General features: G+C 39.3%; 1 protein-coding gene across 1 annotated transcript in view; it reads left to right on the top strand.

Moving 5' to 3' along the window:
* LOC121862636 (glycine-rich cell wall structural protein 1.0-like) overlaps window positions 1–3132 on the top strand; it is a 13627-nt gene extending 10495 nt beyond the window's left edge. Inside the window, exons 4-5 of the mRNA XM_042360955.1 lie at window positions 1096–1599; window positions 3074–3132. Coding sequence (XP_042216889.1) covers window positions 1096–1599; window positions 3074–3132 — 563 coding nt within the window. The remainder of the gene's footprint in view (window positions 1–1095; window positions 1600–3073) is intronic.
* Window positions 3133–15655: the final 12523 nt, after the last annotated feature.

The raw sequence follows: 15655 nt of genomic DNA, 5'->3' as shown, positions 1-15655 counted from the left end.
ATCATCTTCATACAGTTCGTGACAGAACTTGATACTGACATCACCAATATGGTAAGACTTAGTATAGCCTCTATCACTAATGGTGTAAGTGGCGTCTCCTATTACTTTGCCATTGATACGTGAGTCAGGTGCCCTCTCCCATAACCAACTCTATTTTGATCAGGTACTGCTGAGACGTAGAATGAATTGAATCAAAATCAGTTTATCCCTGATGTGGCTTCTCTTGTCATTATCTATCGTCGGCAATAATTATCACATTTGTGCTGTGTTCATTAGTTGTCACCCACGATCATGAAGTTATTCAAAAACACACCTGAGTGTTGTGCAATTGTGTTAGTAAACTTCCATCACTGTTCATCATTAAGGTTTTTATTGGTCTTCTAAAGTGGTGTTCAGTTCGTGATACAGGAAATTAAAAATAATGCATATTATGGATCATGAGGAAACGTGAATCTTGCGACAGTGTGTACCCCTTCTCTGCTCTATTCAATGCTCTTCTATTCCTGAATAATAATATGAGCAATGGGTGTCCCTTTAATAGAAAAGACAGTTATCAGAAGAAATTATAAATGTAGGACTAATTATATGTCTTTTTCCGACATTCCAAAACACGAAAGTTATAGAGAGGAAATGTCTGCAATTAAATTTGTTATGGCAGTGAATATGGGTGTAAAAATATCTGCTAATCGTGTTAAATAATTCTTCAGCAACTATCGTTCGCTCTTTGTTCATACAAATAACATGGGACGCAATAAATAAGATATTCATAACCAGTAATTAATTACATGAAAAATATGTATATATTAATAATGATTCGTTAAATTCCAGCAAAGTGTAGTAGCCTCTAACATCACGCCCGAATATATCAGTATCTCCGGGGACTCAGCTTTCAATTTAATTTATTCTACACATCCGTGGTCTTCCTAAAACTTCCTTCACTCATATTACACTCTGATATCGACACCCTATTACCTAATATATTTATAAATCAATAATGAGAGATATGTGTCATTCATCTTTATTCTCGTTGTTCATTATAATAAGGTTATAATTATTATTAATGTAGCTTTGTACAATTTCAGAGGTTGGTTTTAGTGTTCCTGGGCGTGACCCTGCTAGCAGTGTCTTGCCTGGCCGTGCCAGGCTATGGTGGAGGTGGCGGCGGACGTGGAGGTGGAGACGGCCGTGGAGGAGGTGGCGGCCGTGGAAGTGGCGGCGGTGGCTATAGTGGAGGGGGTAGTGGTGCAGCGAGGGGTGGAGGTGGTGGCAGAGGCGGCGGTGGTGGAACCGGCGGTTATGGTGGAGGTGGTTCAGGTGGCAGCGGAGGTGGCTTCGGTGGAGGAAGCTTCGGTGGCGGTGGTTATGGTGGAAGCGGTTTCAGTGGAGGCGGTTCCGGTGGAGGCGGGGGAGGTTTTGGCGGAGGAGGCTTCAGTGGAGGTGGTTATGGTGGAAGCGGATCCGGTATTGGTGGTTCCGGAGGTGGCGGCTACGGTGGAGGAGGCTCCGGACGTGTCTTTGGTGGAGGAGGCTTCGGTGGGGGTGTTGGAGGTGGCAATAGAGGAGGTGGTGGAGGTGGCTCAGGTGGCGGTGGATATCGAGGTTATGGGAAATAACTATAATATTAATAAATTACATTAAACCAAGTACAAATCATTTACTTTAACAAACCTGTATAAAGTGCAGCTTTTAATGAAGGAACTGTGATGATCTTTACTAGAGAAAATACCTCACGGCTATAAGGTGACTTGTCATGCTTCCTGCCTTGTCTTCTACAAACATGTACATTGGAGGTCCAGTCTTGAAACAGTCCATGACAGAACTTGATTAAATTTACTTATCTGGAACGTCACGATAAATGGTAATCTATTGTACATATACTTGAACTGGCATCAATAATCTCATTTTTTACACCTGGTACAGAAATGATATAGAAGTCTTGGCATATAAACAATAATAATTACGAAACAAGAATATGCTCAATGTATATTTCAATATATTGTAACAAAACCCTAAATGGCCAAACAAAACATTAATAAGATACTGAATCTCAATAAGTGTGGTGAGTGACTGTCGATAGAGAAAAGATATGGATATGGTGTTATTATTATTATTATTATTATTATTATTATTATTATTATTATTATTATTATTATTATTATAATTATTATTATTATTATTATTATTATTATTATTATTATTATTATTATTATTACTATTATTATTATAATTATTATTATTATTATTATTATTATTATTATTATTATTATTATTATTATTATTATTATTATTATTATTATTATTATTATTATTATTATTATTATTATTATTATTATTATTATTATTATTATTATTATTATTAATATTATTATTATTATTATAATTATTATTATTATTATTAATATTACGTTTATTATAATTATTATTATTATTATTATTATTCGTATTACTAGTATTTTTTTTATTATTATTATTTTTATTATTATTAATATAATTATTATTATTTCATTCGAACTACTACAACACTTCGCCACTTTAGTTTCCAAGTTAAAAAAGAAAATAGGTTAATTCGTTTAATAAATAACAAATTATTTTCCAAATATCTCCAGAGGTATTGAACTACTGTGTATTATGACTTAAAATCTGGGGCCAGTAATCTCGAAATATTGACATAAACCTTAGTTATTAAAATTTTCTTTTAATATATCTATGTAAATTTGATTAAAGTTTGAAGTTTTGTGCGATTTATAGCGCTGTGAAAATAACGTTAAATGAAAGGCTCATGTCTCTGCGTTCCATATTCGGAAGCTTGAATATTTTGTCTAAAAATCCAGCGTACTATATTTAATTTTTCTACAAAATGTACTCTTCTTCCTAATATTATCCGCCTGCATGTGGTTAAGCTATCTTCACCTCCAGCAATACCCTCAAGTCCCTTTCACTTCACAACCTCTCCCCAATTGCCTATAGAATTCTCACCGCAACTCCAGTACCTTAACAGCTTTCCCTCACCGCCAGTGCCTCTACAAAATTCCTCATACCCTAGTACAGTTACAACTTTCCCCCATTTCCCCAGTATCTTTTGCTAGCTTAAGGCTGCCCGTCGTACCCGACGACGACTCTGCTTCATTATGAAATCGATGATGATGATGAGTGGTGAATTAGGGATGTTGTTGACGGTGCCATTGGATGTCGCCGTGGAGTCCAATCCTTGACCCACAGAGTCTATCACACATTGGGTAGGACAAAACCGGGTTAGGTCGGTGGTCTCTTGGCGTGCGATTGTGTCTCTTTTCCATACATGCACACCAGTCCCTATCATGCTCGTTCTCGAGATGTTTGACGACTCTGGTACAGGTGGAGTGCCATAGACTAGGGTTGGATGCAATAGTTTAAGATCCATTGCAGGAATGTAAATTATTTTAGCACCATTCTGAGCTGGTCTTTGAACCTTTTGCATTATCCTCCTAGTTGGGGCTTGCCTCGAGCAGCTGCTCGTAGAGGATCTGGCACGTCGGTGCTCTGGCATGCGAATGACGTGTTACGGCCATTGCAACTGTGTCGCTTCGCCAGAAATACTTGGTAAACAGAAAGCTTGGTTGTAGCATTGAGACTGTTACTGTTGAGCCTTCTGGTGCGCAGACGACCATAGGAGGCACCTGCAAGATGGATCCGAACCTGGATCTCTTCGTCGATGTTTTGCTTGGGAGTAAGAATGATACCGAGGTAGGTAATATGAAGGTGTAATGCAGGTGGTGGGTCTGCGCGTCTGTGTTGAAAAATTGTCTCGTTTTTTTTTTCTATTAATTTTAATCCGATATCCTGATATATTACGGAGACAATCGAGAGACTTTGTTCGAGGGTTCTGGGAGTGAGCAACGAGCATGCAGACGTCAGCAGTCGTCCAAGATGTGAGAGGTAGACGTTTTTTTTTAATGACTGAAGGCGGCGAAGGTTGAACATGTTGCCGTTTATGCGGAATTGAATCTTCACGCCGTCATCGTAGTTCATTGATCAGGATCATTGCTGTGAGGCAGACATTGAAGATGACGGGTGCCAAAACGCACCCCCGTTTCACGCCGACTTCAATACTAAAGGGTTTGGACTTGTTGTCCCATGCAAGTGCACATGTTTGCATGTCCCCACAGAAGCTCTTACGGATTTAAGAGATTATGGAGGGACACAAAGCTTAGAGAGAGCTGTCCAGAGCAGTTCTGTATTGATGGTATCGAAAGCTTTCAATAATTCGATGAAAGCTATGTATAGGTCACGGTTCTGTTTATGGCATTTTTCTTGTAGTTGACGGACGGTAAAGATCATATCATTTGTGGTGCGATCTTTACGGAAGCCACATTGCATTTTAGGCAGAGTGGAGTCAGCGATGTGTTGGGCTAATCTGCAGAGGATAACCTGACTTGTACATTGCTTGCCACCGTTACAACTCTTCCCCAAACCACAAGTGTCTTTACAATTTTTCCCATACCTTGAGCGTCTAGCCGACCTTCCTTACTCTAATAGTGTCTACAACGACACTCTCTGAAGCAGAACCGTACCAATGAAGTATTAATGTATTAATGACTACTAATAAGTTTGGAATTTGGAAGATTTATTAGTATTGATAGAAAGACACAAAATGCACAAAAGTGTATTGGAAAAAGTTATCTTTATTGGTATAGGTTTGAATAGCTTGACAATCTATAGCATGATCTCCTTAGGTAACTATTTTATTACTTTTTATTTTTATTCGCTCTTCTAATTCATATTGAATTTTAAAAGTAATTTATAAAACAAATTTAAAGAGAATTTAAATAACAATAATTTATTTACTTATTAATAATATTACGTTTAGTATGGAATTTTCTCTGTTATAAAAATAAATACCAATACTAATTTACTGAAATACAAAGTTACAGTGTGTCTAATTTTTTTTTCATTTTTACTCTACATGCTCGGAACTCCATAATTTTAGTGTATTAAACACATATAATAAAAGGAATGATAATATTTTAACCACCATCCGGGCTGTTAAAGGATTTAATGAAACTTGTGATGTTGACCTCGAACATTATAATTCGGTCAAACCTGTTGAATACAATTCATTTTAATATTTCAAATAAATCTTACATAGGCAATCACTTAAATGTCTAATCCAATATATATTTACATAGCAATGATAGCTATGTAAACAGTCTAATCTTAACACTTACAATGAGTACATAATTTTCCATATTTTTATGTCGTCACAATGATAAGCGATGCAATGGACACAGTCTACCTGTGTACAAAATACAGTAAGTACCAGTTAAACTTACATGTTGAAAGTCTCAAAAGAAACCAGGTTAGGTGCTGCGTCTGTTATCCGAATAACTACAGAGGAACCAGGTTAGGTTTTGCCTCTGTGGTCTGAATAGCTACAGTGACGATACACCTGCTGTCGCCTTGCTAACCCTCTCTCGGTGGGAGGCTGAGTCAGGTTATTATAATTATACATAAACCAAAACTCCCCTTACACACTCCAACCTTCTCTGGGCCTCTCATCTCCATCATGTCAATACTCTACACACTGTATACGGGCAGGCACACTCAATAAACATGACATGACTTACAGCGTAACATAATGTTTGTTTATGTATCATCCTGCTCATTACTGCTTGCGGTAACACCCACTTCGTTGAGCGTTCACGCTCAAAACCAGATCAGGCCTTCGATACTAAACTTTGTCACGTTCTAGTGACTATGCTGCCCTCAGGCTGCTGACACTTAACTTTGTCACGTTCTTGTGACTATGCTGGCCTCAGGCTGCTGATACTTAACTTTGTCACATTCTTGTGACAATGCTGCCCTCAGGTTGGTGGTATTTAAGTTTGTCACTTTCATGTGACTATCGCTGCCTTCAGGCTAGTAATGCTTGTCATCTCCTTAACTTTGTCATGTTCATGTGACTATGCTGGCCTCAGGCTGCTAATACTTAACTTTGTCATGTACTTGTGACTATACTGGCCTCAGACTCTGATACTAAACTTTAATTTTGTCACGTTCATGTGACTATGCTGCCCTCAGGCTGGTGGTATAAACTTTAATTTTGTCACGCTCATGTGATTATGCTGCCCTCAGGCTGGTGGTATTTAACTTTAATTTTGTCACGTTCATGTGACTATGCTACCGTCAGGCTGGTGGTATTTAACGTTAATTTTGTCACGTTCATGTGACTATGCTGCCCTCAGGCTGGTGGTATTTAACTTTAATTTTGTCACGTTCATGTGACTATGCTGCCCTCAGGCTGGTGGTGTTTATCTTTAATTTTGTCACATTCATGTGACTATGCTGCCCTCAGGCTGGTGGTATTTAACTTTGTCACTTTCTTGTGACTATCGCTACCCTCAGGATAGTAATACTTGTCAGCTCCTTAACTTTCTGTAATTTACTGGGACACGTACATGCACCTTGTCTCACTCATCAGGGCACATTCGTGCACCTTCATCAAGGCACGTTCGTGCACCTTGTCTCACTCATCAGGGCACGTTCGTGCACCTTGTCTCACTCATCAGGGCACGTTCCTGACCTCACTAGAGGAAAGGTCACGGCTGCTTAGCTCTGCTCCCGGAGATAATTATCGGATATGGCTAGTGCTATTGGTGAACGAGGTTACGCCCTTCTGTGGGCCGTGTTACAGAATACCAAAGAAAAAAACCTGAAATTAGAGTTAGAAAACTTAAAATTAAAGGAAGAGATAGCAAGAATGAAGGAAGAAACGGGACAAAGAAAGCCGGTGAATGACGATAACTCTGGGGAATGGAAGGTTGTGAGGAGGAGGACGACCAAACTGGTGGTGAAGAAACACACCAAGGATACGACAACAACGACAACAACAGCTAAGTGTACCAACTCATTTGGTCCCTTGATAGACGAATTGGACGTTAGTACAGTCAGAGACAGGGCTGACAAGGAAGGTGTAAAAACTTTAATTGTTGGTGACTCACAGGTAAGGTACTTGGACAGAGCCTTTTGTGGTGTAAATAAAACTAGGATGAGAGTGTGTTTACCAGGGCTGGGGTGGGGGATATAGTTGACAGGATGGACAATATCTTGTCTGGTAATGGGAACAAACCCATTATCTGCCTCAGTGCAGGAGGCAAAGATATTGGCCGGTGCAGGAGTGAAGAGCTTCTTGATAAGTTCAAGACAGCTATAGATCGCATTAGGACTAAGGGAGGGATCCCTATCATATGTGGTGTCCTGCCTAGAAGGAGAGTTAGCAATGAATGGTTGTCAAGGGCAGTTGGTGTCAACGGCCGTCTTGACGGATATTGCAAGTCAATATCAGTCCCATTCATTGACAACTTGGACAACTTCTACGGCAGAAGGGACCTTTATGCTAGGGATGGAGTATACCTGCCTCGGGAAGGGGTGGCAACACTGGCGGGGTCTCTAGAGGGGGCAGTTCAAAAGATATCGAAGTCTTTAAACTGCTAGGGGAACATATGGACACGGGGGTGAGGGAGACTGCAGCGGGAGCGGGTAAACAAAGTGAAAGATTACAGGGAAATAGTGTTAGGAATGATGACAAAATCAAATTAGACAGGGAGTTTAAACCTAAACGCGGTAAAGGAAGGACTCAGAACACGACTAACTTAAATGTGTACTACGCGAACAGAAGAAGTAAGAGAAACAAAATGGATGATATTAGGGTCTTGGTTTGTACCGAAAAAAATCGATATAATAGCATTCACTGAAACATGGATCAACCTAGACTCACGTGAGTTACCTGTCGAATACCAAATTGCTGAGTTCAAATTGTTCCATACAGATAGACCGTCCAGGGTAGGAGGCGGAGTAGCCATCTACGTAAGGGATAATCTGAAGAGCGAAATATATAAGGAAATAAAAACTGAGCGGAATAAAGAAACATTTTGGATAGAATTAATCTACGGTAGGGAAAAATTAATCATAGGAGTAATATATAGGCCTCCCAATCTTGATAGAGTTAATGAGCGACTTATCTGGGATGAAATGTGCAGGGCTTCTATACACAACAAAGTCTGTATAGCAGGCGATTTTAACCTTGGCCAAATAGATTGAACTGACCTTACGGGTAACTCAGTATCATAGGATTTCCTCGAAACGATCCAGGACTGTTTCCTAAGTCAACATATAACCGAACCCACCCAGGGTAATAATATACTTGATTTAGTTCTGTCGAACAGAGAAAACCTCATTAGCAATGTCGAGGTAGGGAAGGAACTTGCAAACAGCGATCACAAAGAAATTAGATTCCAGTTAGATTTTCAGGGCAGACATAAAGGGAATTCCATTAAAGTCCCAGATTTCAGAAGGGCAAACTTTGGTAGTTTAAAGAGGCAGCTGAGAGAGGGGGTGTCACGCTTGGATGTGAACCTGACAGATGACACCGACCTGATAACGAGATCTGAGATTGCCGAGTTCCACGACAATTTAAATAATGAGTTACTTAATGCACAAAGGCAGAACATACCATGCAAAAAAAAACAGATCAGACAACAATGACCCTAAATGGATAAATAATTATTTAAAGAACATTATTGGCAAAGGAAGGCTAGAGGTAGAAGGATAAATCGTGGCGAAAGTTACCTCCAGGAGTATTATAAGGTATTGGCCGGTAGGGTCAAGACCGAGATAAGAAAAGCCAAGAGGAACTATGAACTGAAGATAGCAGGGGAGGCGAAAACAAACCCCAAAGGATTCTACCACATGTATCAAACTAAAACACGAGATAAGATTGGACCAATACGTTCAGATACCGGCGAGCTAACTGATAACGACAGAGAAATGAACAATAATCTGAATAAATATTTTTCAACAGTTTTCACCACCGAAAATTTAAACATGATACCCGAGGCACCGACTCTATTCTGAGATATTGAAGAAAACAAATTAAGCGAGATAGTAGTGACTAGTAATGATGTTAATAAGCAAATACACAAACTGAAGCCTAATAAGTCACCTGGTCCCGATGAGATATTTGCCAGAGTATTAAAGGGATGTAAGGATGAGCTTAGTATGCCCTTAGCAAAGTTGTTTAACATGTCATTAAAAACAGGTGTAGTACCAGAATCCTGGAGGATAGCGAATGTAATACTGATTTTCAAGAAGGGGGATAGATCACTATCCTCTAACTACCGCCCAATCAGTCTAACATCAATAGTAGGTAAATTACTAGAATCAATTATTTGAAACTCTATTCGAAACCACCTGGAGAAGCACAAGTTGATCAATGATTCCCAACATGGCTTAACAAGTGGGCATTCATGTCTAACTAATCTATTAACATTCTTTTCATCAGTTTTCGAATCGGTGGACGAGGGGCACAATTATGATGTGGTATATCTCAATTTTAGCAAAGCCGTCAACAGAGTCCCCCACGAAAGGCTAATTAGAAAGGTAGAAGTGCATGGCATCAAAGGTAATATCCTTAAATGGATTAGGGCGTGATTACGGGGCAGGAAACAGTGAGTGAGCATAAACGGCACTAAATCGCATTGGAGCAACGTCACTAGTAGAGTTCCCCAAGGCTCAGTACTTGGACCATTATTATTTATTATATACATAAACGACATAGATATCGGCATAGACAGCAACATAAGTAAATTTGCTGATGACACTAAAATAGGACGTGTAATTAAATCTGACGCGGACTCTGCAAAACTACAGGAAGATCTAAACAAATTTTTCGAATGGTCGGAAAAATGGCAGATGAAATTCAATGTGGACAAATGTAAAGTACTCAGTATAGGAGATGTAAACAGGGAAACCAGTTACCAGATGAACAATGATGCCATTGTGGAATCCGACTGCGAGAGAGATTTATGTGTAATGATAAGTAGGAATCTTAAGCCAAGTAAACAATGTGTTTTTGCTCGTAACAAGGCTAATAAAGTACTTGGGTTCATACAAAGGAGTGTTAGTTACAAGAGTAGCGAGGTCATCTTAAAATTATATCTAGGGCTTGTGAGACCTCACCTGGATTACGCAGTTCAGTTCTGGTCACCGTATTACAGAATGCATATAGAATCATTGGAAAGAATCCAGAGGAGAATGACAAGACTAATCACGGGCAATAGGAACCTTCAATACAGAGACAGGTTAAAGCATCTAAATTTGCATTCCCTCGAGAGACGTAGAGTGAGGAGCGACATGATAGAGGTGTATAAATGGAAGTCAGGGTTAAACAAAGGGGACATTACGAAGGTACTCAAACTATCCAACCAGGAGCAAACTCGTAACAATGGTTTTAAATTAGACAAATTTAGATTTCGGCGTGAAATAGGTAAACACTGGTTTGGAAACAGAGTAGTGGATGAATGGAACAAGTTACCAAATATCATCATTAACTCGAATACGCTGGATAGCTTCAAACATATGTTGGATGCTTATATGAGTATTAGGGGTTGGGTATAAACGGGACTGCCCAGTATGGGTCTATAGGCCCGCTGCAGTTTCCTCCATTCTTATGTTCTTATGTTCTTATGTTCGTGCGCCTTAACTCACTCATCAGGGTACGTTCGTGCGCCTTATCCCACTCATCAGGGCACGTTCGTGCACCTTGTCTCACTTATCAGGGCACGTTCGTGCGCTTTGTCTCACTCATCAAGGCACGATCGTGCACCTTGTCTCAATCATCAGGGCACTTTCATGTACCTTGTCCCACTCATCAGGGCACGTTCGTGCGCCTTGTCTCACTCATCAGGGCACGTTCATGCTCCTTGTCTTACTCATCTGGGCACGTTCGTGTGCCTTGTGTGTCATTTGTCAGGGCACGTTCGTGCTCCTTGTCTCACTCATCAGGGCACGTTCGTGTGCCTTGTGTGTCATTTGTCAGGGCACGTTCGTGCTCCTTGTCTCACTCATCAGGGCACGTTCGTGCGCCTTGTCTCACCCATCAGGGCACGTTCTTTGTCTCATTGTTTTCGCTACAGTCGACCTGACACTCACTATGCCCACTCAAACACTTGCACCTGATATCATTACAAACTTTACTTTGATATTTGGGTTATTTACAAAGCAATATCACTTCAGTCAACTATGATTGCTAATTGTGTTCTGCACTTACGTCAGACAACAATAATGACATGTGTTTTCATTCTCATATGCATTACACTGGAAGTGATGAAGATCACTCAGACAAAACTATTATCTGGACTAACCAGGTTTAACTATTATCGATGCGAGAAGTATACGGACGTTGCACTGCACTTCTCACCACTGGATACACACACATACACACCCACACGCACACACTCGTCCCTCGAGTGACGCGTGTTGGTGAGCCAAGCTACACTATTTTCTTCAATAACAAAGGTTCAAAATATTTCCGCCAAGATAAATCTACAGGCGTTGCACTCTACTCCGTGGCACTAGGAACACAAGCGCACGTACATCCCTCCAGTGGGTTGAGTTGAGTTGACCTTGGTTCGCTCTGATCAGCTCCTTCTGCTACATGGTAGACCCTCACGTTTGACTGTAACCGCCATCCGGGCGGTTAAAGGATTCATTGAAACTTGTGACGTTAGATTCGAACATTATAATTCGGTCATACCTGTTGAATACAATTCATTTTAGTATTTCAAATAAATCATACATAGGCAAACACATAAATGTCTAATCCAATATATATTTACAAAACAATCATAGCTATGTAATCAGTCTAATCTTAACACTTACAATGAGTACTTAATTTTCCATATTTTTACGTCGTCACAATGATAAACGATGCAATGGGCACAGTCTACCTGTGTACACAATACAGTAAGTACCAGTTAAACTTATGTGTTGAAAGTCTCAAGAGAAACCAGGATAGGTGCTGCCTCTGTGATCTGAATAACTACAGAGGAACCAGGTTAGGTGTTGCCTCTGTGGTCTGAATAGCTACAGTGCCGATACCCTGCTGTCGCCTCCACAACCCTCTCTCGGTGGGCGGCTGAGTCAGGTGATTATAATTATACATAAACAAAACTCCCCTTACACACTCCAACCTTCTCTGGGCCTCTCATCTCCACCATGTCAATACTATACACACTGTATACGGGCAGGCACACTCAATAAACATGACATGACTTACAGCCTAACATAATGTTTGTTTATGTGTCATCCTGCTCATTACTGCTTGCGGTAACAAATAATAATATTGTAAATCCATTACTCCATCAATTCTTACTAATGTTATTATTTATCATATTGAAACATGAAAAAAAAAAAAAATAATAATAATAATAATAATAATAATAACACCACATCCGTATCTTTTTATTTATGGACAATCACTCACCACACTTATTGAGATTCAGTATCTTATTAATGTTTTATTTGGCCATATATGTTAATAATCCTATCATTTCTGTACCAAGTGTAAAAAAATTGATTATTGATGCCAGTTCAAGCATATGTACAATAGATTACCATCTATCGTGACGTTCAGGATAAGTAAATTTTATCAAGTTTTGTCATGGACTGTTTCAAGACTGGACCTCCATTGTCCATGTCGCTAGAAGACAAGGCAGGAATTATGACATGTCACCTTATAGCAGTGAGGTATTTTCTCTAGTAATGATCATCACAGTTCCTTCATTATAAAATGCACTTTATACAGGTTTGGGAAAGTAAATGATTTTGTACTTGGTTTAATGTAATTTATTAATGTTATAGTTATTTCCCATAACCTCGATATCCACCGCCACCGGAGCCACCTCCACCACCTCCAGTGTTGCCACCTCCAACACCTCCACCAAAGCCTCCTCCACCAAAGCCACCTCCGGAGCCTCCTCCACCGTAGCCGCCACCTCCGGAACCACCAACACCGGATCCGCTTCCACCATAACCACCTACACTGAAGCCTCCTCCGCCAAAACCTCCCCCGCCTCCACCGGAACCGCCTCCACTGAAACCGCCTCCACCATAACCACCGCCACCGAAGCTTCCTCCACCGAAGCCACCTCCGCTGCCACCGGAACCACCTCCACCATAACCGCCGGTTCCACCACCGCCGCCACTGCCACCACCCCCACCTGTCGCTGCACCACCACCTCCTCCACCATAGCCACCGCCGCCACTTCCACGGCCGCCACCTCCTCCACGGCCGCCTCCACCTCCACGTCCGCCGCCACCTCCACGTCCGCCGCCACCTCCACGGCCGCCGCCACCTCCACCATAGCCTGGCATGGCCAGGCAAGACACGGCTAGGAGGATTACGCCCAGGAACACTAACACCAACTTCTGAAATTGTACAAAGCAACATTAATAATAATTATAACCTTATTATAGTGAACAACGAGAATTAAGATGAATGACACATATCTCTCCTTATTGATTTAAAAATATATTAGGTAATAAGGTGTCGATATCAGAGTGTAATATTAGTGAAGGAAGTTTTAGGAAGGCCAGAGATGAGTAGAATAAATTAAATTGAAAGCTGAGTCCCCGGAGATACTGTATATTCGGGCGTGATGTTAGAGGCTACTACACTTTGCTGGAATTTAGCGAATCATTAATAATATATACATATTTTTCATGTAATTAATTACTGGTTATAAATATCTTATTTATCGCGTCCCAAGGTATTTGTATGAACAAAGAGCGGACGATAGTTGCTGAAGAATTATTTAACACGATTAGCAGATACTTTTACACCCATATTAACTGTCATATCAAATTAAATTGCAGACAATTCCTCTCTATAACTTTCGTGTGTTGGAATGTCGGCGAAACACATATAAGTAGTCCTACATTTATAATTTCTTCTGATAACTGTCTCTTCTATTAAAGGGACACCCATTGCTCATATTATTATTCAGTAATAAAGAAGCCTAGAATGTAGCAGAGAAGGGGTACACACTGTCGCAAGATTCACGTTTCCTAAATATCCATAATATGCATTATTTTTTAATTTCCTGTATCACGAACTGAACACCACTTTAGAAGACCAATATAAACCTTAATGATGAACAGTGATGGAAGTTTACTAGCACAACTGCACATCACTCAGGTGTGTTTATGAATAACTTCATGATCGTGGGTGACAACTACTGAACACAGAACACATGTGATAATTATTGCCGACGATAGATAATGACAAGAGAAGCCACAACAGGGATAAACTGATTTTCATTCAATTCATTTTACGTCTCAGCAGTACCTGATCAAAATAGAGTTGGTTATGGGAGAGGGCACCTGACTCAGGTATCAATGGCGAGGTAATAAGAGACACCACTTACACCATTAGTGATAGAGGTTATACTAAGTCTTACCATATTGGTGATGTCAGTATCAAGTTCTGTCACGAACTGTATGAAGAGATGTGTTGGTGAGAGCTTTTATATCCCAGAGTCAGCGTCCCTCACTTAGTTGTCATCACTCGTGTTTTTGCATTTGTGCAGCATCATCATTTCAACATTTACTCAGTGTGAATATCTTCGTTTCTTTTGATGGTAAATCTAAAAAAAATCACCTTGAGGCAATTCATCGTGATTATTAACGACAGCAATATTTTGTAAATCATTAGAAATATATATATATATATATATATATATATATATATATATATATATATATATATATATATATATATATATATATATATATATATATATATATATATATATATATATATATATATATATATATGTGTATATATATATATATATATATATATATATATATATATATATATATATATATATATATATATAACTATATAGAAACTTTTTCATTTACAGGTAATATAAATGCAGTGTCCATAATTAGCGATACTACTCAAACGCAGAACAACCTGAAATTAGGTTAGCATTTGCCTCTAGTCAGTGACAATTCCCAAATATTTCCTGTGTTTATGTGTAGACTCCTTGGATCAGTGGTGAATATATAAACATGTTTGACTATAGACTATTTATATTTGTACACCAACTCCTTCGTGTAAGTGCGAGACAAGTCAGTGAAGTCAGTGTACAGAATCTTAATCATCATTTTTAGAACCTTCGGTGATGGTTGGGGAAAAATCCCCAAAAGAGAACATAACTCTATATTCAACTGTCGAAGTTACGATCGAATTACTACAACACTTCAGCACTTAAGGTTCCAAATTAAAAAAAAAAATAGTTTAATTCGTTAAAAAAATAAAAAAAATATTTTCCAAATATCTCCAGAGGTATTGAACTACTGTGTATTTTGACAAAATATCTGTGGCTAGTAATCTCGAAATATTGACAAGTTTTAGTAATGAAAATTTGCTTTTAATATAATTATTTAAATTTGACTAAAGTTTGAAGTTTTGTGCGATTTATAGTTTATAGCGCTGGGAAAAAAAACTTAAATGATATGCTCATGTCTCTACGTTCCGTATTCAGAAGTTTGAAGATTTTGTCTAAAAATCCTGTGTACTATATTTAATTTTTCTACAAAATGTACTCTTCTTCCAAATGTCATCCGCCTACATGTGGATAAGCTACCTTCTAATCCCGCAATACCCGCAAGTCCCTTCCACTTCACAACCTCGCCCTCCCTATTGCCTATAGAATTCTCACCGCAAACCCAGTACCGTTACAACTTTCCCCCACATCCCCAGTACCTTTTGCTTGCTTAAGGCTGTCCGTCGTACCGGAAGACGACTCTGCTTCATTATGAAATCGATGAT

This window comes from Homarus americanus, unplaced genomic scaffold, assembly GCF_018991925.1.
Source record: "Homarus americanus isolate GMGI-L3 unplaced genomic scaffold, GMGI_Hamer_2.0 scaffold31037, whole genome shotgun sequence".
Classification (NCBI taxonomy): Eukaryota; Metazoa; Arthropoda; class Malacostraca; order Decapoda; family Nephropidae; genus Homarus; species Homarus americanus.
This window is presented reverse-complemented; position numbering and strand designations above follow the sequence as displayed.